Raw genomic sequence first — 20,976 nt, 5'->3', positions numbered from 1 at the left:
TTGGTTCTCCCCTGAATCCTGTGTAACCCTTCTCTGGGTTCTGCTTCTTGAGGCCAGAGCCCATGTGCTAGACTCCCAGATTGGACACAGACTAGAACTCAGCCAGCGTGTAGGTGACAGCGCGGAGTCTGGGGAGGTTAGAACAGAAGGCAGGGTGTCTTGAACCCCAGAGAGCCAGGATTTAAGAGCCAGTACACTCTGATCTGCACAGACCCCTGAATAAGATGGAACAAACCCTCCTGGATAAGAATCACAATAATAATAATAATAATACCAGCAATAGCGGCTGTCATGGATCTAGCGCCTTCAAATACACTAAGTGCTTTAAATGCCTCATCTCTCTAAATCATGGCATTATTATTAGTGCTTTTATCATTTCCACAACAAGCTCTAGAGACTGGGGGATCAGGAAGCAGCTGGGCACCTGCTCAGGGTCTCCGAGACGGCAAGCAAGAACCAGGACTTGAACCTGCATCTCTCTGGTTGGGAAGCCTTGCTCCCTGCAATGGCTGATACTGCCACGAGGTCTTCAGGACATGGCAGAGCTAAGGGCTGGCATGGCGGGGAGGTCCTGTGTGAGTCTGGGGAGCAGCCCTGGTGCTCCCTGATAACCTGGCTGGGCCTAAGTTTGACTGCCTGGCAGCATGGTGGTGGGGGGGTGCTCCCAGCCTCAGCAGGGAGTGCCCCAGTCACCTGCCGGGAGCCAGGCCCTGGTGTGAAGTCCTCTCTGAGCATAACTGAGCAGGACTGAAGGTGGCCTCCACCGGGCCAGCCTGGGGCAATGACATCAACCACCCTCTCCTTCTGGTGTCAAAGTATCAGCTGTCTGAGAGGAAGGAGGGAGAGAAGGGGACAAAGAGCGGCAGGGCCTGCACTGAGGTGGCAGCTTCTCTGCTGTGCAGGCTGGGGAGGGAGGCTGGGCGGGCCAGGAGGAAAGCCAGCTAGCTCCGGAGCAGGAAGGTGAAGGCCAAGGTGAAGGTCCTGGCAATCCTTCCCAGACTTTCAGATGGGGGCTGGGAGAAGGAAGGGCGGCAGGCAAGGGGCTCTAAAGGCCCGTGGGTGGGAGGGGCGAACTTCTGCAGGTTGGGAGGCATGTCTGTGTTGCCAAGAGGGAAACTGAACAGCAAGAGTGGCTCCCCTCCCCTCCTGGGCAGAGAGAACCAGAAGGAGATCCTTGTGGGGCCAGGGTGGCTCCTGGTCCAGTCATCTCGCTGGGGCCTCAGGGGCTCAGGTACTGCCCAGGTCTGGGTCAGGAATCCAAGGATGGTGTCCCGCCCAGGGCGGGCTCAGCCAGGAGGTCTGGCTGACTGCTGACGTTTCCAGTTCAGCCACTTACTGGCCCTGGGACCCTGAGTAAGGCCCTGAGCTTCCCTGATCCTCAGTTTCCTCATCTGTAAGGGAGAATGACAGCATCTACTCAACAGGACAGAAGGGATGCACATAGTGTGTGGCCGCCTTGCAATAGCAGCTGCAGCACCGTAGATGGAGCTGTCCCCAGTGGTCATCCCACCATCCCCTAGCCTGGAGCACACTGTCCCTGCACCGCAGTGTGGAAGGAACCATGGGTACATTCTCGTCCACCTTCCTTGCTGTTCAGGTGAGCTGCTGGGAGGGGAAGCAGCTCCAGCAGGAGGCTTCAACAACCAGGGGCAGAGCTGGCTCAAGGTCAAGTTTTTGAACTTGAGGTTCCCACCCTTTCCCCTTCCCATCAATCACATTCAGTTAGAACCAGGGGACTCTGAGATCTCAAAACCTGGGCTGGGGAGCCAGGGAGCAGGGACTGCAGCTTCTCCACCCTTGCTGGTGCCCAGGTTGGCCGTGACAGACAGCCTTCCTGCACCACTGTCAGACCGCCACCTCCCCCTGCACAGGTAACCAGCCACAGAGGCAGGGCCACACCAGGCAGGGACTAGGGAGGACCCTTGCATCAGGCTCTGCTCCAGCCTTTGGCGCAAATTAATACACCTTCCTTTTCTTCATAATTTTTTCCAGACACAACTGCCCATGAAACATTTAAATAACATCCAGAAAAGGTCAGGGAGAAGGAATTTCACAGTCCCTGCGCAGGCAGCTACGGCCTCAGCTCCTCTTACAGCAAAGGAGGTGGAGAGCTCAGGCCGGGCCTGCCCAAGCAGAGGGGGTGGTGGAAACTGGACCTGCTAGGAGCTCTGGAGGCACCTCGGGAGGCTGGGAGGTGATGGTGGTGCGGAATCACCCCAGATGCCTTCATATCCTCTTTACAGCAACACTGTGCCCCTTTCACAGATGAGGAAATAAAGGCTCTTAGTGTGGTGTGTATAGATCAGTACGCAGCAAAGGTGGGAGACCAGGGCCCAGAGTCCTTCTGCCAGAGTTTATCAGCGGATGAAATGGCCCCTCTTATTGTCTCAGACCCATAACCCTTGGGGTTGGGGAACAGGAAGAGGCAGACAAGGCTCGCATGAAGGAAGCCGGGAACCTGAGGCTGGTGCCATCTGGCAGCCCTGCACAGAGCCCCTCGGCAGCTGCAGAGGAGGCCGAGCTCACCTGTGAGACCTGGAGGGGACCCAATGCCCAGAGGGTCAGCTGTGTCTGCGCAGGCTCAGGATCTGCTCCAGCCCTGGGTAAAACCAGGCGTGAGGGCTCGGCTCCAGTCCACCAGAGCCACCCCCAGGGCCAGGACTGGTTTCAGCACGGGGCCCAGCACCCCTGACTGCGGTGCCACCAGCCGAGGCCTGCCTCTTCCCATGCTTCAGTCTCAGCCATGGAACCTGGACCCCCAAAGCAGGACTCCGTCCCCAACAAGAATTCCAGGAAGGAATCCGGGACATGCTCCAAGCCTGGACCCCACACCAGAATACTTAGCACAGGTCGCTGACCTGCAGGGAGAGGCCTGGGGCCCTGGCCAGGCCTCTGCCCATACACAGACTGCACGGTGCCCATCCCCGGACATTGGAAGGTGGACAGGAGGCTGCAGACACTCCCTTTTGGGTCCAGGAGCCCAAGAGGCTGGAGCCTCTGAAGCTTGCTCTCAGGCCATCCTGAAAGATCAGAGGAGGGTCCAGGGGGCCTCCAGCACAGGGGACATTCTGCTGGAGTACACTGGAGAAAGTGGGGGAGCCGTGGGCCGGGGAAGCAGGGGTGGGAAGAACAGCTAGAGCAGACATGCTGTTTACATCCGACGGCCCGACTAGCTCAACATCTGTTTGAAATATTAATAACTGTCAGATGGGAAGGGCCTGGGGCTGTACAGTCTCATACCATCTGTCTGCAGAGTAAACACACTACAGACCGGGGGAGTGGCGTGGCTGGCAACGTCAGCTTAGAGCAAGAAATGGCAGCAAGGACTGTGGGCCTCAGGTGGACAGGAAGGGGCTGCGGCGAGGTGAGCTCCTTACCTACCTACCGCCGAACACCTACTATGGCAGGACCCTGAGCGGTCCCAATACCTACCTCTTTGATGTATTCAGCATCCAATCCCATTTCTCTGAATAACAGATACATACCCCCTTCTCCAGTTTTAGCTCACATCATCGGGAACCCCAACCCCTGGCTCCACTAGGGGAAGTACGACCCATCCCTGGCATATCGGAATCCTGAGGATTGTTGCCGAGGCCCAACGAACCAAGGATCAATTCTGGACTTGGGCTGGAATGGCTGAAAAAGAAGTTTCTCCCCACTAGGATTGATAAACCAGTAAGAGCTAAACCTGGAGGTGCTGGTGCCCAACTCAGTCAACACAAAAAGTAGGACCTGGCACTGAAGACAGGCTTCTGCTCAATCGAGTGCCCGGATGCAGCCATGCCTGAAATCACTTATACCTTCAAGTTATGTGAGCCAATCTTTTTTTTTTTTTTTTTTTTGCTTGAATACTTAAGGGTTTCTGCACCTTGCAACCAAGAGTATTAACCAATATAAATGACACTGAGAGGCGCCCCTTATCAAAGGGATAGTCCCCAAAAAGGGCAACCGCAGATGCCCAGGTACTTCTAAGGACCCCGTTGTACTCAGGGAAGGCTGCCCTCCTTAGAAATGACTGGCACCTGTCCACCCAGTAGAGGGGGCTTCCAACGTTCCTGGCCACCCAGAATTAGCCCCTCTCAGGGAAAAGCAAGAAAGCCAAAGTGTCCTTGGCCCAGTCTCTGGCTCCTCCAGGCTGGCCCCTTTCCCTTGCAGCCCTGACCAAGAGAGCCCCATTGTGGCGAATCCAGACACCTCAATACACAGCCCCTGGGCAAGTGCAGGCATCTCCTTCCCTGAGTGCACAGGTCCCCGGGAATACCTCTGGCTGCCTCCCATGGTGTGTTCCAAGAACGCAGTGGCCCTGCAGGGGACTCACCAGGACTGTCAGCACAGAGGTCCCCACGGTGACGTTCTCATACAGGCTGACGTTGTACAGTGGCTGGCTGAAGATGGGCCGGTTGTCGTTCTCGTTGATGAGGGTGATCTTCACCTTGGCGTAGCCCACGTGGTCGGGCACACTCTCATTGGCAAAGAGCTGGGGGACGGGGCAGGGCCTGGTAAGCTCCCACATGTTCCCAGAGCTCTTGTCCCTCCCACCCCCCACTGTAAGTCCCCCTAGTTCCTTGGCTGGTCCCAGCCCAGATCACCGGCCGGAGTCACTGCCCACCCCAGCTGTGTGCTGCTGTAAGTCCCTCCATCATTGTCCATGGGACAGGGGTGGCCATGATTCTGCTCTGGGGGAGGGGCGGGGGGCTGGACAGAAAGGCGGTGGGCCTAGGGGCTCCTGGGGGTGCTTGAGGCTGCACAGGGGCCTGAGGAAATCCCACCCAGTTCCTGGACACGTGCGTGTCCTCCTTGAACAGAGGAGGCTCATTCCAGCCGCTGCATCCCTCTACGGGCCTCTCTGGGTCAGAGCCACTGGGAAGATGGGGAGAGGTGGGAGGTGGGATTTAGAGGGGTAGTGTTACACCCAGGCCACGTCTCCCCTGAAGCCCCCACTGGGCCCGAGGAGACAGAGAGCGAGGGAGCCTTACGTCGAAGTCGTAGCGGTCCACAGTCTCGTAGTCGAGGGGGATGGCCACCCGGATGCGGATGTCCGCCTTCCCTTGGACGGAGGTGGGGGAGATGATGAAGTGGTGGGAATTGTTCCCCACCAGATACACCTCGAACATGCTGTTCAGGCCCTGGGCAAGAACGGGGAGGAAGCTTGTCAGAGGTCAGAAAGGACATGGGAGGCCAAGGCTGGAGCCCGAGCGGAGGAGCAGAGGGCCTGGGGGCCAGGCGAGCTGGACAGGGATTGCCTGCCCCCACCCCACGGAGGTCCTGGTTTCCCCTGGGTGACACTGGCCTGGCTGCTGGACCCCACCTCCCGCCCCCGTCTGGGCCTCGGGAAGTCTCCTCTGACCCCTCCTGTCAAATGTCCACAATGTCCCTTCCAGTGGTCTGGTTCCATCTCCGGCTCCCTTTCTCTGACCCAGAGACCCCAACTCGGGGAGAGAGATCTGCTGGCCACAGGCCAGTGAGGAAATGGAGGAAAAAGGAGAAGAGGGCAGAAGGGAGTGGAGGGAAGAGAAGCAATTCAGTGGCCGTGACAGGCTGGGACAGGAGAGGGCAGGAAGGACAGGCGGCCAGTGCTCCTCCTCTGGGATGTGTCCAGCTGGGAGAATACGGGTCCGCTGACCCGAGACAGGAGACCCAGAGCCTGGAGGCAAAGTGCACAGCGTGGGCCTGCGTGGGGCCAGCCCTGGACACTGCCCCAGGCCGAGCACACCCAGCCACGCCCCACAGGCTCTGCTGCGTCCAGCAGCCCAAGTCCATCACTTTGGGGGTGTGGTGGGCGCCTTGCTGGCTCAGGGTTTCCGGAGTTCTAACCAGGGTTACAGCTCAACAAAAACCCTCATGTGACACCTGATTCATTCTAATGCAAAATGTAAGGATGTGATTCAAGTCCCCAGCTTTGGAGGAAAAGCCATTGCTGAAGGTGAGAGACGTGGCTTATCAACCCCAGAGCCTGGCTGCTCAAAAAAGAGAGGCATGTGCGGGAGATGACCCCCAAACGCCACACCAAGCTGGGTGGGCCTGAGGTGAGCAGCCAGTCAGGAGCCTCCACCTGGCCCTGATGCTGATGCCACAGGTCACCCACCTGGCTCTCCTGCCAGGGCCTTTTCCTCTCGCTTCTCCTACACAACCTCCCTCCCCAGCCTGGTGTGGCAAAGGGTACATGGCCCCTCTTCTTGGCTACCCAGCGGATGCAGAGGGGCTCTCTCAGGGAACCCGTTCCAGGCAACCTGGCCCTGGAAGCCCGTCCATGCAAGGCTGGTCCCACCCCATTCAGGGCAGGGAGTTGGGCCAGGAAATGACAGCCCCAGGAGCCAGAGAGCTCGCAAGACTGAGGCCCCGGGGCTGCTCCAGTGTTTTGGGGAACGAAGCATGTTGCTACTTATTTACCCACTGGGCTCTTGAGTTTTTTCCATTCTACCAAACTGGCAAAGCGAGGGCCAGGGGCAGGAGCCCAGGGGCAGGCCAGTTGCTGTCACAGAGCTTTTGAATGGGAAGCAGGAGCCCATCCTGGTGTCTAGTTCCCCAGCCCAGAGCGGTTCCCCAGGGACTGTGGGCAACACTCCTCCGTGTCTGTCGGGCTGCAGAATTTTCAGTTCTCTCTGGTGTGGAATCCATCTGGTCAGGTGGAGGGGACAATTAAATCTCTGAAGGGCACTAATAGCCAAAAGCAGTGGAGTGTGACATCTCTGAATGGGTGACACAACACCTCTCCCTCCCCGAACCTTGGCCCCTTGACCACAGGCAGGGTGGGCGGAGCCTGTGCAGAGGAACGCCCCTCCACCATGACCCTCAGCCCCCCTCCTGTGAGGCTCACTTACCAGGTTCTGTCAGGGGGAGTTGGTCAGTCAAGGGCACCGAGACAGGAAGGAGGAGCCGGAGAGGAGCCAGAGGGTGGAGAGAGGAAGGAACCAGAGAGGAGAGATGGTGAATCCTGGGTAGGTAAAGGCGAGGGGCCAGGATGGACCCCAGGAGCACACCCTGCTGCAGGAGCCGTCCCCGTGGCCCTAGGGCCACAGCTTCGGGGTCCTGAGGAGGGGAACACTGGGGAGAGCAGCAGAGGAGGGTCAAGGGTGGCCCTGGGAGGCGGGGACAGGTCAGGGAGGCTGACCTCTGTCCCTACCCTTGTCCCGGGCATCCTGCAGGAAGCAGCTCCAAATAAACACTGCCATGTTTTTGTTTCCTTAGCATAAAAAATGTCAGAGACATGATACGCAGGGACGTGGAATCTAGAGATAACTCTAAAGTGTGAGCAACGCACACTCCATGTCGTCCCCCTGCCCTGCCCTTGAGAGCCTTCTCCAGCGGTGACCAGGTGACCAGGTAGCCAGGAAATGCACTCTGTGAGAGGCACACAGCTGCAGCGACAGACCATGTCACCACTCCCCGACACAGAGCAGCACACCATCCAGGTTGAGCTGTTGCATTTAACACGTGGTGGTGGTGACTGTCCCCTAACTGCACACAGGGACACCACTGCTGACAAGGACAGCAGCAACACGGGCACCCGTTTATGGAGCACCTGCTGCTGGGCACTTTAAAACACTTTAAAAGTACGAAAGATCGCCAGGCACATGGCGCTTGCCTGTCATCCCAGTGACTTGGGAGGCTGAGACAGGAAGACTGCAAGTTCAAAGCCAGCCTCAGCAACTCAGCAAGGTCCTAAGCAACTCAGGAGACCCTGTCTCAAAATAAAAAATTAAAAGGACTGGGGGGATGTGGCTCAGTGGTTAAGTACCCCAGGTTCAATCCCAGTAGCCCCCCAGAAATCAAAGAACCAAAGATTTGCCTCATTTCTCCTAATGGCTGCAGAGTGCTTCTATCACATGTTCAGTCCCCTCTGGTTATTCTGGAATGGTAGGAGCCCCTTGAGGCCACCCACCATGTCTTATGCAGTGTAAATCCACCTCAGAGCCTGGCACACAGTAGGCGCCCAGGGATTGGGCTTAGCAACTCTTGAGCTGCCCTGTGTGATCCTCTTCCCAAGGGCCCCTCCTGTAGAAATTGAGTTCAGGAGGTTTCCCAAGGTGGCACAGGGAACTGGTTGCTAAGTGGGGGATCAGGGCCCAGGCCCAGTTCCCAGGCGTGTGCACTCTGCAAAGAATATATTACTACTTGTAGAGGGTCTAGGTAGGGGAACTTCAGAGATCGTTGGGGTAGAGGGACGTGGTCATCCCCCAGTGCAGTGGCATGGAATGCAGGGGTCAGTCACCAGGGCGAATGGAGATGGGAAAGCAGCACTCCAGAGCCCAATCGGAGGGGACGCCTGGCAGGGGAGGCTGCCCAGAAGGGGAGATTTGCCCTGGTGTTAGGGAGGAAGGAACAGGCTATTTTTTGACTTTGAGACTAAAAGTAAAGGGATTCCAGATGGAGGAAGTGGCTTTAAACACAAAACTCTCAGTCCTCAGGGGGCCTTGCAGGTGCAACGTGCTGAGGATCTGAGCGCCATTTACAGGGGCAGCAGTGAGCTGCTCTCAGCTCTGGAGCAGGGGAACATTGGGGCACCCAGGTGACCTTGGCAGCCATGTGAGTCACAGGGGGCTGCCCTCCTCACTCTCTTCACAGGCAAGTCTAATGTGATACAGAGCCACTGCTCAGACCCTCCCAGGGGTGACGCCCGGTGGCTGCATTTTTCCGCACTCCCCAGGGAGCCATGTTGCATGGCCAGGGCTGGGGAGACCTCAGTGCAGCAGAGGGACACTGAGGCACCACGGGCAGCAGGAAGGGCCAGCAGGGCAGAGGACAGAGAGATCACCTGTGGAGTTGCAAAATGCCCCGTGTCCAGGCTACACCCTGGGCCAAGGAAACCAGGCTGAGGAGAGGCGGACATCAGGCCCGAGGGTTCTGCCCCAGGTTCTGTTCAGGTTGTTCACTTGACCTGCACTGGAGGACGGGAGCACTGGGGCGGGGGGTCCTCCCGGGGTGGTACTGGAACCCGGGGCAACAGGGCCGCTGGGAGTTGGTTAGAAATGCAGATTTGGGGACCCAAACCAGGTCTACTCAACTCTGGGCAGGCCTGTGCTCTGTTGAGAGGAGCCTCCAGGAGCCCTCATGAGTGACAGCCCCTAGGGTGGAGGGGTACCAGGAAGAATCGCTGAAGAGAATCCACCTGCGAGATGAGGTCCTAGAGTCACACGGGGGCGGGGCTGTTTGATCACTGAGGTCGCTGAAGAGTCGCCTGGTGGGTGCATTGGGCTCAGGGCAGGCCCAGGTTAAGGCCCTGGTGTAAGTACTTGGTGAGGCAGGGTCCCCCGAGGGGACGAGCCCCCGGCGGCTTCCTGGCCCCTTTAGGAGAGCTCTGGGGTCTGGTGAGCTAGGCCTGCTCCTTTCTCCCTGATCTGCTCCAGGGGCTAGAATTTCACCTACGCCTGACACAGCAGTTGTCCAGACCCTGTGTGCTGCTGTCTGGAGATCCCAGGGTCACCTTCTGACCAGTCCCCTTAAATGCTTAGCTTGCCCTTTCTAGAACCTGCTCAGTGGGTGATTTCCTGCTTGGACTTCACTTATGACTGCCAGCCCCTGGGACAAGGGTGAGAGAGAGAAAAAGAGAGAAAGAGAGAGAGACAGAGAGAGAGAGAGAGACAGACAGACAGACAGACAGACCATGGGCTGAGTTGGTGCACACCCCCTATAACCGAGCCCTGGGCTGGGAAACATCACAACAGCTTCCATTTGTCACCCCCACTCTGCTCCATACACCACCAGAATCTTCACCTGGCCTGGTGGCCCCCCCTTTTATGGAGAAGGAACTGAGGCCAGAGAGGGTTACTGTTCAAGCCATAGGGCCGCTAAGGGGGGATCTGACTCAATCCTTCTGTTCCGGCCTCCGGCTGAGTCTGAGCTCTTCATCATCAGCCCTTTGGACCTTCCTGGGAAGAGCGCCACTGTCCCCTCCCCCATGCCAAGCATGGGTGCACAAGGCCCAGGGGTAGGGGCAAGCTCCCAGCCGAGGCCAGGGGGCTGAGGCCAAGCGGGCCGCAGAGGGGGCACCTTGCTCCTCCGCCACGGGGCTGGGCCTCCTCCACGCCCTCCTCCCACGGGTGGGGGGGGTGCCATCGTGGGGTGGGACGCAGGAGGTGCTCTTGGAGCTGTTGAGGGGCAATTTTGTTGGAAAGGGAGATAAAGAGGACATCAAAAGGAGCCCCAGTGTGTGTGGAGAGGAGCCGGTGGATTAAATTCTCCTCCAGCTGGGAGAGGTGATGAGAAGGCTGATTGGCGGCCGCCGCGGGTCCCCCAGCCGAGCTGCAGCCGGCTGGGGAGGGGCTGCCCGCCGGGAGGCCTCGCCGAGGCTCAGCTTTATTTATTTATTGGGCGGGGGGAGCGCACGTGAAATCAGTGCCCGCAGCCCCGCCCCACCGCTCCTGGTGACGGCAGCCCTCCCGCCCCCCGCGGAGGGCACTGCCTTATCAGCCGCCTGCCAGAAGGGGCGGCTCCCCCCAGCTCCCCAGCCCGCCCCGCGCCCCTGGAGGCGGAGGGCGGCCTTGGCCTTGGCGGTCAGAGCAGACGCTGCCCCTTCCCAGAACGTTCCCTCCTGCCCCGCACCTCGAGACTCCCAGAGCCAGCAGACCCATCCCAGGCCACCCCAACGGCCCAGGCTCCATGATTTCAGCGTTTCTTTGGTGCAGGGATGGAACTAGGGTGTGGAGTGTGGAGCACGCAGACACTGGGCCCATTTTCCAGCTCTTTATAGGCAGTTTGTCACCTGCTGGGCACTCCACAAACCTGAGCTTGCTGAGTGCTCATGGCAGCCTGGGACTAGGAGTAGACCCATGGCCTAGCCACTGGCACACACAGCCTTTCCTGGTCCTGGAGGTGGATGCCAGCTGGCCCTCAGTTGTGGGTGGGTGGGGCTTCCCAGCCTGGCACCTGAGGTTCTGAGCCCCTGTGTTTCTCTGTGCAGACAACCTGGTCCCCCAAGGGAGGAAGGACTGACTTGCGCTCTAGACTCCCTCCCGGACAGTCCTGGACTAGGCCTGCTCTTGCCTGCCTCTTCCCTTCCCCAGGCACTACCCTGCTGCCGTGACACCAGTTGGCCCTGCTCTCTGCTGCCAGTTAGTGTGGGACCTGGGCCAGTGACCAACTCAGTGCTGATGCAGGAAAGAGCAAGATTCCAAGCAGGGGACGGGCACCATCCCTTCCCAGCGTGTGATCCTGAGCAACTCACTGCTGCGCCTAGAACCTCAGTTTCTTCATCTGTGAAGTGGGGAGAGTGAAGCTCCTCCCAGGATGAAGCAAGCAGTACTGCCTTTGTTCCAGCATGTTCTGTGAAGGTGTGAATTGTGGCTTTTGCCTAAGAAAGGAGAGTCCCTGAGGGAGGGACTTGTGTGTGCCCTCCTTTGCACCCTCACCCCACCTAGGGAACAGGGCAACCCTGGGGACCTTTATTCCTCTCAACAGAAGAGAGAGGACCAGGGTTATGTGAACGCAGGGTGGACTGGGGAAGGTGAGGCCAGCGCTCTTTGTTTTGGGGTGGTGGGGCGGGGGCGCTGTGAGCGGGATGGAGAATGGCAGGGCCTCCTGAGGCCCCCGGGGGGCCTGTGGGTGTGCGGAGCAGGGCCTGGGGCTAGGGAGCTGGGGTGCAGAGACGGCCTCCAGAATCAGCGCTCCCTTCACAGAAACACCACCAGGAACTCACGTCTGCCAGGGAGGAGCCCTGTGATGGAGATTCCAGGGTGTGAGACTTCAGTGGTGGTTACAACGCAAACCTTGGAGTCAGACCCGAGTCCAGACTCTTTCAGTTTTGTGATTTTGCACACATGATTTTACCTCCTTGAGCCTCAAGTTCCTCATCTGCAAAATGGGAAGAAAGAATCCTGCCTAATGGGCTATTGTGGGTGAACCTCAAAATCTTGGTCAAGTGTAAGCGCTCCGGGCTGGGTGGCACATGCCTGTAATCCCAGCAGCACGGGAGGCTGAGGCAGGAGGATTGCAAGTTCAAAGTCAGTCTCAGAAACTTATGAAGCTGTAAGCAACTCAGTGAGACCATGTCTTAAAATAAAATATAAAAAAGGGCTGGGGGTGTGGCTCAGTGGTTAAGCACCCCTGGGTTTAATGCCCAGTATCCAAAAAAAAAAGCGCTTACCATAAAGGAGTCCTCATTATTGTTGTGGGAGGAAATACCTGGGGAGGCGCTGCTTTCTAGACCTTGGCCAGAAATGAGGGCAGGTGGAGAAGGGCAGAGGCTTCCTTGTGTCCAGGGGCAGAGGGACCTGCCACCCATCCCAGTGGGGCTGTAGGCCTCCTTCCCTCCCTCCTGCGGTGCTTTCCTGGTCTGATCCATGCTATTGAGCGGTGGAAAATCAAAGTCCACTGAAGATGTATTCTTTATCCTTCCACTTAATTAACCCCAATCAGACACAGAGTGGACCTCGGCAGGTGGCCCTTCTCAACCCCTTTCTCTCCCTCCTGAGGCACCACTAGGGGGCGCCAGGTTACCGGCTCCTGCCAGCCTCCATGGGGCAGCTGCCCCGAGGCTGCCTGCTTCAATGTCAGAGGCCAGAGGGCAACGGAAGGAGCCTTGTGGAGGTCACTGTCTGTGCCCCAAGTTCACCGAGGGACCCAGTGAAGCCTAGGTCACATGGTTGGTAGCGGCAGGGGTGGGGTGGGGAGGCCTGTTGTCTTTCTCTTCTGCATTCCAGCGGTCTGGCCGCCAGTGGCTCAGAGGCTTCCGATTCTCCACCCTGGATCCAGGCAGAGGGTCAGGCCAGCAGGAGAGGGAAGAAGCTGCCCTTGCTTTGGGAATCATCCCACTGACCCCTCTGTGGTCATCCCACAAACTCACAGGATTGAAATCCTAATCCCCGAGAAGCTGGGTCTTTGGGAGGTGATCAGATGAAGGCAGAGTCCTCACGAATGGGATTAGGCCCTTAGAGAGACCCCAGAGTGACCCTAGCCCCTTCTGCCCCGTGGGGACACACGGTGAGGACGGCCATCTGGGAACCAGGAAGCCAGTTCACCAGGCACTGAATCTGTCAGCACGTTGATCTCAGTCTTCCCAAATTCCAGAAATAAGTTTCTGATGTTTAAAAGTCACCCAGTCTACAACGGTTCATTAGAGCAGGTCCCAAGGGACCAGGACACCCTCCCCTCGCTCCTTCTCCTTCCACGGCTCCTCTTTCTCCTTCCTCTTTGCTGTTCTCTTCTGTATTTCTCCCTCCCTGCCTCCCTTCTCCCCCTTCCTCCCCTCCGGCCCCCACGCCAGCGTCCCAGGTTATCTGTGGAATTCCACACACACCTGCACCGCCAGGATCAATCCCAGGCTGCCCTGCCTTCAGCTTATCTCTGCTCCAAATGATTGATTTTCCCTCTTTAAGAGTAATTTGCTGCTGAATTCCATGTATTGCAAAAACCCCTGTGAAATCTAATTCAATCCGATTGGCAGCTGGCACTTTGGAGGAAGAATACTAGAGAGCCATCATTTCATCACGGACGTGTGCATCATCCGTGCGTGCGCGGAAGAGGCGCGAGCGGGCAAGTGCTCCTCACCTGCATGGCACACCTTCCCTCCCTTCTTCCCCCAGAGGCCCCGAAGCCAGCCACCCCCAGCTCTTCTGGGAAATGAATTATGATGTGCACGGGGTGTTTGCATTAAGGCGAGCGAGGGACAGGCGTTTTTGAATTTGGTCTTCCCTCATTTGCAGTCCTTCGCCCCAGTGCATGGTGGGAATCTCACACTTCCAAATCCCAGCTACTCTTAACACCTTGTCTGTCTCCTTGTGTCCCCTCCTCCCTGCCCTCCTAATCCTGGGCAGAGTCCCGATTCCAGGGACCCAGCAAAGCCCACATCACATGGGGAGGGGTTCAGCCCTGCTGGCTTTCTCTTCTGCATTCCAGGGTCATCTGCTTCAGAGCCTCTGCCTCTCCACCCTGGCCTAGGTCACTTCTCGGGCTTGAATCAGAGATGATGACGCACTGCCTCTCAGTGTCCAGTTGTCCTGGTTTGCCTGGGTCTGAGGGGGATCCTAAGATATGGACCTTAAAGTGCTAAAACCTAGGTAGTCACAGGAAATCAGGACTAGAGGTCCCTGGCTCTACAGGGCTCAGCGGGGACAGCTGGTCCAACTGCCCAGGTATGCAGGGGTGCGCTGGCGGGATCCGTGCTTGGTGTGGGAAGCAAGGGGCTCTGAGCACCCCTGTTTCCCATGGGTGAGCTCCCCACAGGCTGCTCTGACCCCCACAGGACACGCATATAAAGTGCTGGTCCTCTGCCAATGAGGGTGGGCACACGGCTGCCGCTGGGCCCCATTCAGCCTCGCTGGGAGGCCGTCCTGCCAGCTGGCCTTAGGTCCCACCTGTGCTCTGCAGGATGCGGTGAAGTTTACTGTCTCCATTTCCAGAGTGGAGACACTAGCCCCTCTGGTCCCACTTCTATGCCCCGAGCAAATAGCCATTTCTGGTGAGATTCTAATCTCCAGGCTACCCTGGACTTCTAGGGATCAAAGCCTTCAGCCCAAGGGTTCGTAGTGGAGTGCACTGGCCTTAGGGGGACCAGCTGGGGAGGAAGCTCTCCTTGGGCATGGTCAAAAGATGTGCACCCTGTGGAAGACCCAGGGGCCCCAGGGACCTCCTAGCCCCAGATAAGGAGCTGCCGCTGCCTTGGGCTCCTGGGCTGGTCATTCATGTGCAAAGGACAGAGGAAGCCGGGTAGGATTTATGAGTCCCCAGATCTTAAGTGGACGACACCAGGCTGGACCTCCACCCTCAAGATCTCTAGGAAGTGAGCCGTGTCCCTTTCCTCCCTCTCTCTGCAGCAGAGGATCCTGCTTGGAGGGTTCCGGCGCCGTGTGGAACTTTCGGCAGTTCCTTCACTGTGGCTGTCCTGTAACCCTGGGCTGGCCTCCCGGCACGGGTGGCCACATTTCAGATCAGAATCTGTCAACCTGCTCCCCCACCCCACCCCCACCTCAGCCCCTTCCCCTGCCGCCCTGACTGACAAACTCTGCCCCTGAGTGTAGGCTGTGGTTTTGGTGGGGGACTAATGGGGTCACTGTTCTCAGAGATGCAGAGAGACCCTAGTGCAGGGGAAGGACGAGCATCCTGATCTGCCCCAGGCCTGGGATTGTCCGGCACCCCACCAGCCCTTCTGGAGAGGACTGCGTGACCAGCGGGGCAGGCCTGCAGCAGTTGCCAAGGCTAAGTGTCCAACCCTCCGCTCTCTAGCCAGGGTCTCCGCACAGAGCAGGGAGGGGCAGGGTGCCCGGCTGGGAGCTGGCTCTCACCTGGAAGGCTCCCCTGCCTCCGCCGACCCTGAGGAAGCTATTTCCCTGTTCCACAAGGAAAAATGTACGGCAAGACGACATCTCTGGAAATCAGGAGGGGACACTGCCAGGGGCTAACCACACCAGTGTCCCCACTACCGTCCTCCAATCGTGAGACCATCGTCCTAAGAAGGGTGCGCAGGGCGAGAAGGGAGACAGCCCTGGAGCTGACCTGCTTTGTGACCTTAGTAAACTGTCCTCTCGAGGTCGCTGTTCAAAATGGGGATCCCAGTGCCAGGGGCGGCTGTGACCCTGGCATCCTGGGAGCCAAGGACGAGTGGGGACGGCACACCCGCTTCCTAGCCCTCTGCCGGGGAGAGCTGCCCGCTTCCCACCAACGAAGGACCACAGTTGTGCTAAGGAAGGGGCTCTGGGCCGGGACAGGGTGCAGGCTCCAGGTGCAGGACACAGCCCTGGGGGTGTGGACCTTCCTGCCCGGGACCTCTTACTGGACGCCTTTGGAGGTGTCTGTGTGGGCCACACAGCGGCTGTGGTGTGCCAATCAAATCAGAAGATGGGACGGAGACCCAGAGGAGGGGAGTGGAGGTGGGAGACAGGGAGGGTGGAGGCGAGCAAGTGAGGACCTGTGGGGGCACAGGCGGGGCCAAGGAGGCCTGGCCCCTGCCCATCAGGGTGGTGCAGGTGGGAGCAGCTTCCTCCCCTCTGCCAGCCCCTCCCCACCTGCCCTTTAAACTTCTGTCACTTCGGTGGCTAGAACACCAAACCCTGGCCTCATACTAACCCCTGCCTTTTCCACAGACCCCACGTCCAGGCCTGCTGGATCTGGGCCTAGCCCCTACCCACCTGCACTCCCCACCATCACCCTAGGTCCCTATCCCCATCCTCCATGTATTCAGACTAATCAACGTAAAGCACAGCTCTGAGGCTATCACTTACACTCAAGAACCATCAATGGCTCCCAGAGGCCTCCTGAATTAGGTTCAAACTCCTAGTGGTATTCAAGGTCAACCAGGCTACCTTTCTATCTACCTAAGAGGGTACCTGTGACGTGCTTGACAACTTATGACGTGACAAGGAACATGGAGCTATCAAGTCTAGCAGCCCACCACGAGTGCCGTTGGTGTGACTACCTCTCATTTCATCTTCAATACTTCATAATTTACTTTTTAAGTCAACAACCCATAAAACTGACATTTTGGTATACAGTTCTATGATTTTCTTTTTTCTTTTGGTACTGGGGATTGAAGTCAGGAGCACGCAACTACTGAGCCACATCTCAGGCCCTTTATAATATTTTATTTAGAGACAGGGTCTCACTGAGTTGCTTAGGGCCTTGCTAAGTTGCTGAGGCTGGCTTTGAACTTGAGATCCTCCTGCCTCAGCCTCCCGAGACGCTGGGATTACAGGCGTGCGCCACTGCACCCGGCTCAGTTCTATGAATTTTAACACATGAACAGATTCTTGTTACTCACCTCCCCCATGACCAGGATAGATCAGTTTACCACCCCCCAAAACGTTCTTCTTCTGTCCCTTCCCAGTCACCCCCTCCCACCCTAACCCCTAACCCTTGACACCATGGATCTGTTCTCTGCTCCTAAGCTTTTTGAGAATGTTCTAGAGTCATGCAGCAGTAGCATTTGAGACTGGTTTCTTTCGCTCAGCAGAATGCCTTTGAGATCCATGGGGTTCTCATTCCACCCTAGGGGTCTGCGTCTTTAAGAATGGTCCCACCTCCAGCCATGCCCTGTGCCAGAGGCGGCTCTGGGGGGGGCGGGGGGAGAAGGACCAAGAGGATTTTTTTTCAAAGCCTGGTGGGCGTGTTCAGTGCAGGTTGGCAGGTGGGACATTCCCTAATGGGGGTGATTAAAACCAATCATTCTGCTTCACCTAGAAAAGTAAACACAGACACATGCTAATTTGGGACTATGATGGAGGTCAGGCCTCTGGCCCCCCATGCGAGTCCTGCCCCTCTCCCTGGGTGCCCCGGGGCTGCCTAGCTCCCTTCCTCTCGCCTCTGGCCACACCCCTTCCCAGGCGAGCCCAGCTGGACGGTAGCTTTAAACTCCATACAGACGCTGGCAGCTCCTATTTCAGCAGCCTGGACCCACACAGAGCCTCCCCTTTGACTTCTAGAGCCCAGGGGAGCCACTAAAGTCATGCCAGTCACTTGACGTTGGCCACGGGGAGCATTTATACCACTGAGATCACCAAATGATGCAAGTCAGGGTCCCCGGCCCCAGAGCCCCTTGTTGGACATCTACCAGCCCACCTCGTCTGCCCTGCTGGCATTTCCATCTGGATGTCTAACACGCACTTCAAACGGGACGCTGCCAGCTAACCACGCGCTCCATCCCCTCGCCAACCGAGGCACGCGCTCAGGCCAAGCGCCCTGCACAGCCACGTCAAATCCCAGCCCCATCAGCACGGTCCCTTCAGAATCGTGCAGCGTGGGACCACTGCTCACCCCCACAGCACCGCCCTGACCAACGTGCCTCATCTGAGTCCAGGTTGTCACCTCCTGGTCACGGCCCCTTTGTTTGCTCTAGTCACCGATCCCTAGCAGCAAGAGCACCTTTTTAAAAAAAAATTAAGTTTTATATAACATGAAAGTTATCGTCTTAAGCACTTTAAGGTGTGCAAACAGATAGTGCCTATATATTCACTGGGCCATGCCCGCCTTTTTCATGGCTCCCAAAGGAAGCCCCATGTCCATTAAGCGGCCACTGCCCGCACCCAGGTCCCGGGAACCACCATTCCACTCCCTGCCTGCCATTTGTCTCTCTGGACACTTCCTACAGATGGAACCGCACAGGGCGTGGCCTTTGTGTCACTCTGTGACGGCCGGGTGACATCCTGCTGGTGGAAGCACCCTGTTCTTTCTGCCCCCCATGATTGATGGGTACTTGGGTTGTTCCAGAGTGTCCTCTTGACACTTCAGTCATATCAAGTCACTCCACTTCTTTTTTAGTGGGTAGCAGGGATTGAACTCAGGGGCACTTGACCACTGAGCCACACCCCCAGCCCCATTCTGTATTTTATTTAGAGACAGGGTCTCACTGAGTTGCTTAGCACCTCGCTTTTGCTGAGGCTGGCTTTGAACTCAGGATCCTCCTGCCTCAGCCTCCCAAGCTGCTGGGATCACTGACGTGCGACGTGCAGCACCATGCCCGGCTCACTCCCTGCTTCTTACGCTCGGCCAGTGTCCTGTCCCCTCTGAGGACCCAGCCTCAGATCCATGAATTGCTCTTCCCTCCGGGAAGGTCCACAGGGCCCGACCCTCAGGACCAGCGGTCCCTCCTCCCATGCCGTGGCGTTGCAGAGGCCTCCCCACGCTGCCCTCTGTCCTCCCTCGCCCCAGCCCAGCCTTCTTTCTCCCCTGGGCAGCCGTCACCACCTGCCCAGATGTGGTCTCCACCACTGGAACACAGGCTGCCCAGGGGCCGGGCTTCCTGGTGATCCGTGGCGGGTGGTCCTGGGAAGAGCACCTGGCGCCTAGTAGGTGCTCAGTGAGTAAATGAGGGATGAAGGACTCCCGCCTCCTCCCCAGTGGCAGAGCCCTGGGCACCTCTCTCCCCTGTCCAGGCCCGAGGTGCCCGCCACACTGTGTGCTCGGCCGTCCCTCGGCCATCTTTTGCTACGCTCTGTGGCCTTCCATAGAGATCTCCCCCTCTGAGCCCAGTTTTGCTCATGTGAAAAGGTCAGTGCTGGTCAGGACCAAGCTGGGGAAGCCACCATGTGCTGCACCCTCTCTGGGGAAGCAGGCCAATGCCCACCTCGACGTCCAGTCCTCCTTCTGAATGAATTCCTTTTTAACAGCTGGAGGAACCAAGGTCTGCGCTGCACCTTCACGGATGAGCCAGGCCTTGCCACAATGCCACCCCTCTGTCCCCATCCTGTCTCCTCTTTTAGGGGACAGTTGGCAGAGCACCAGGAAATAGAGCCGGTGTGGGTTCTGGGAGCAGGCTCGTGCCCTCCTGGTAGCTCCACAAACAAGAAGCCAGGATTGAGAGTTCAAGGTCAAGTCCTTCCCCCACCGGCTGAATGACCTTGGGCAGGCCCCTTCACCTCTCTGAAAAAGGCAAAATAAACAGACCTATCTCCCGGCGGGGACGATAACCCCAGTAGTCAAGGTACGAAGAGTGCTTTTTATGGACCAGACCCTCTTCTAAACACAGGTGTGAACTCATCTTACCGCCCGACGGCTCCGCCAGGGAGCCAGCATCGCTGATAAGCAAGTGGAATCGGGGATAAAAAGTCCCCTAAGGTCATTCAGATCTAAAGTGGCAGAGCGGCTGCTTCGAAGCCCTTATTTTTATTTCTAACCAGCTGCCTCTCTCACCCAGGTGACACCAAATGTACAGACGCCTGGGTGGGAGGGAGTGGGAGGCCCGGGCCCTCGGCTGCAGGCCGGGTGGGCATGGAGTGGACACACCAGGGCACCTCCCAGGTCCTCTGGGACGACGGCATTGGGGTTTGTAGAGTGTAAAGACCTGTGGTTTCCCAGAGGTGGACACCGGGTAGGATGGGGACAGGATGCCTGGATCCACACCTGGAGTCCAGCTCAAGCCAGGCTGGGCAGCCTGGGCAGGCCCAGTAGCGGAGTTCAAAACCCTGAGCTGACTTTCAATCAGCCAGCCTCGCGGCTCCTCGGCCATTGGCTAAGGTCAAGTGTAAATCAGAGAGCCGCTGTCACAAAGACGCAGGGTCCTCCTGGCCAGAGTCCCGAGTGGCGCTTCTAGTGGACTTTGAGAATCTCATTATAAGATGGCTGGCGTCCTCGGGCTTCTCACAAACGTCATCTGAGGAAGATGTTAAGCTGCAAGTCATTCACCAGGCGACCCCCAGGAAGCCCCCGCCAGCCGAGCAGGCCAGTGTCCCCGTGGACCTCCGGCTCTCCCTGCCTCGGGTCCCGACAGTCAGTCAGAGGGCTCCTCAGGAGAGGGTGAGCCAGGCCATGTCAGCCAGCTCCTGGGACCCGCAGTAGCTGGAGAAGGCCTCTCCGTGGCTGACGGCCTACCCGGACGAGGGCAGCAGCCTCAGCCTCCCCTCTCCAAGCCCCGGCCAGTCCCACCAGTCTTTGACTGCTGGAAAAGTGCCAGGCCATGTCCCCGTGGGGACCTCTAGGCCTTGCTGGGGAGCACCAGCTCTGCGTGGCCACCTCCGGCTCGCGCGCGCACCCCCTGCTCAGCCGGTGCCTTTCTGGAAGGCGTCCCTGGGCCACTTAATGGAAACCACCCCTCACTGTGTCCCTGCAGCTCCCTCCTCTGCCTTCCCAACCAGAATGAACGGGAAGCCCCGAGGGAGCAGGTCACATCTTCTGCATCACCTCTCGTGACCCGGCATAGGGCCGGCACTAAGGAGGGGCGCAATTTGGGGCTCGTAGTAGGTACGTTAGTGATTGTTGAGTGAATGAATGATCTCCCCACCTGCCTAGATTCACTACCATCCCTCAGGAAGGTCAGAGTCGCACACACTGATGAGATGGAAAGGCTTTTCTGACATGATCTCAGTTCCCAGGAGCCGCAGAACCAGGAGCAGAGGCCTCCCTGGGGGTGGGGGAAGGCACCGGCCCTCGGCTCTCCACCACCATCCCCCTCCTCTGCAAAAGATGCCCTCAAATGTGGGAGGAAGGTACACTCAGACACTGCTGGGGGGACTGCAGATTGGGGCAGCCACTCTGGAAAGCAGTATGGAGATTCCTCAGAAAAGCTGGAATGGATCCACCATTTGACCCAGCTATCCCACTCCTTGGTTTATA

The 20,976-nt window shown here is 58.0% G+C and overlaps 1 protein-coding gene across 1 annotated transcript in view; it reads right to left on the bottom strand.

The window, feature by feature from the left end:
- Positions 1-20,976, bottom strand: part of Cdh23 (cadherin related 23) — a 390,176-nt gene that overhangs the window by 152,619 nt on the left and 216,581 nt on the right. Inside the window, 3 exon segments of the mRNA XM_047551945.1 lie at positions 4,319-4,477; positions 4,977-5,126; positions 6,822-6,827. Of these exon segments, the coding sequence (XP_047407901.1) occupies positions 4,319-4,477; positions 4,977-5,126; positions 6,822-6,827 (315 nt within the window).

This window comes from Sciurus carolinensis, chromosome 5 (assembly GCF_902686445.1).
Source record: "Sciurus carolinensis chromosome 5, mSciCar1.2, whole genome shotgun sequence".
Taxonomy (NCBI): domain Eukaryota; kingdom Metazoa; phylum Chordata; class Mammalia; order Rodentia; family Sciuridae; genus Sciurus; species Sciurus carolinensis.
Note: the sequence above shows the minus strand (reverse complement) of the source record. Positions and strands in the feature narration are given on the sequence as shown.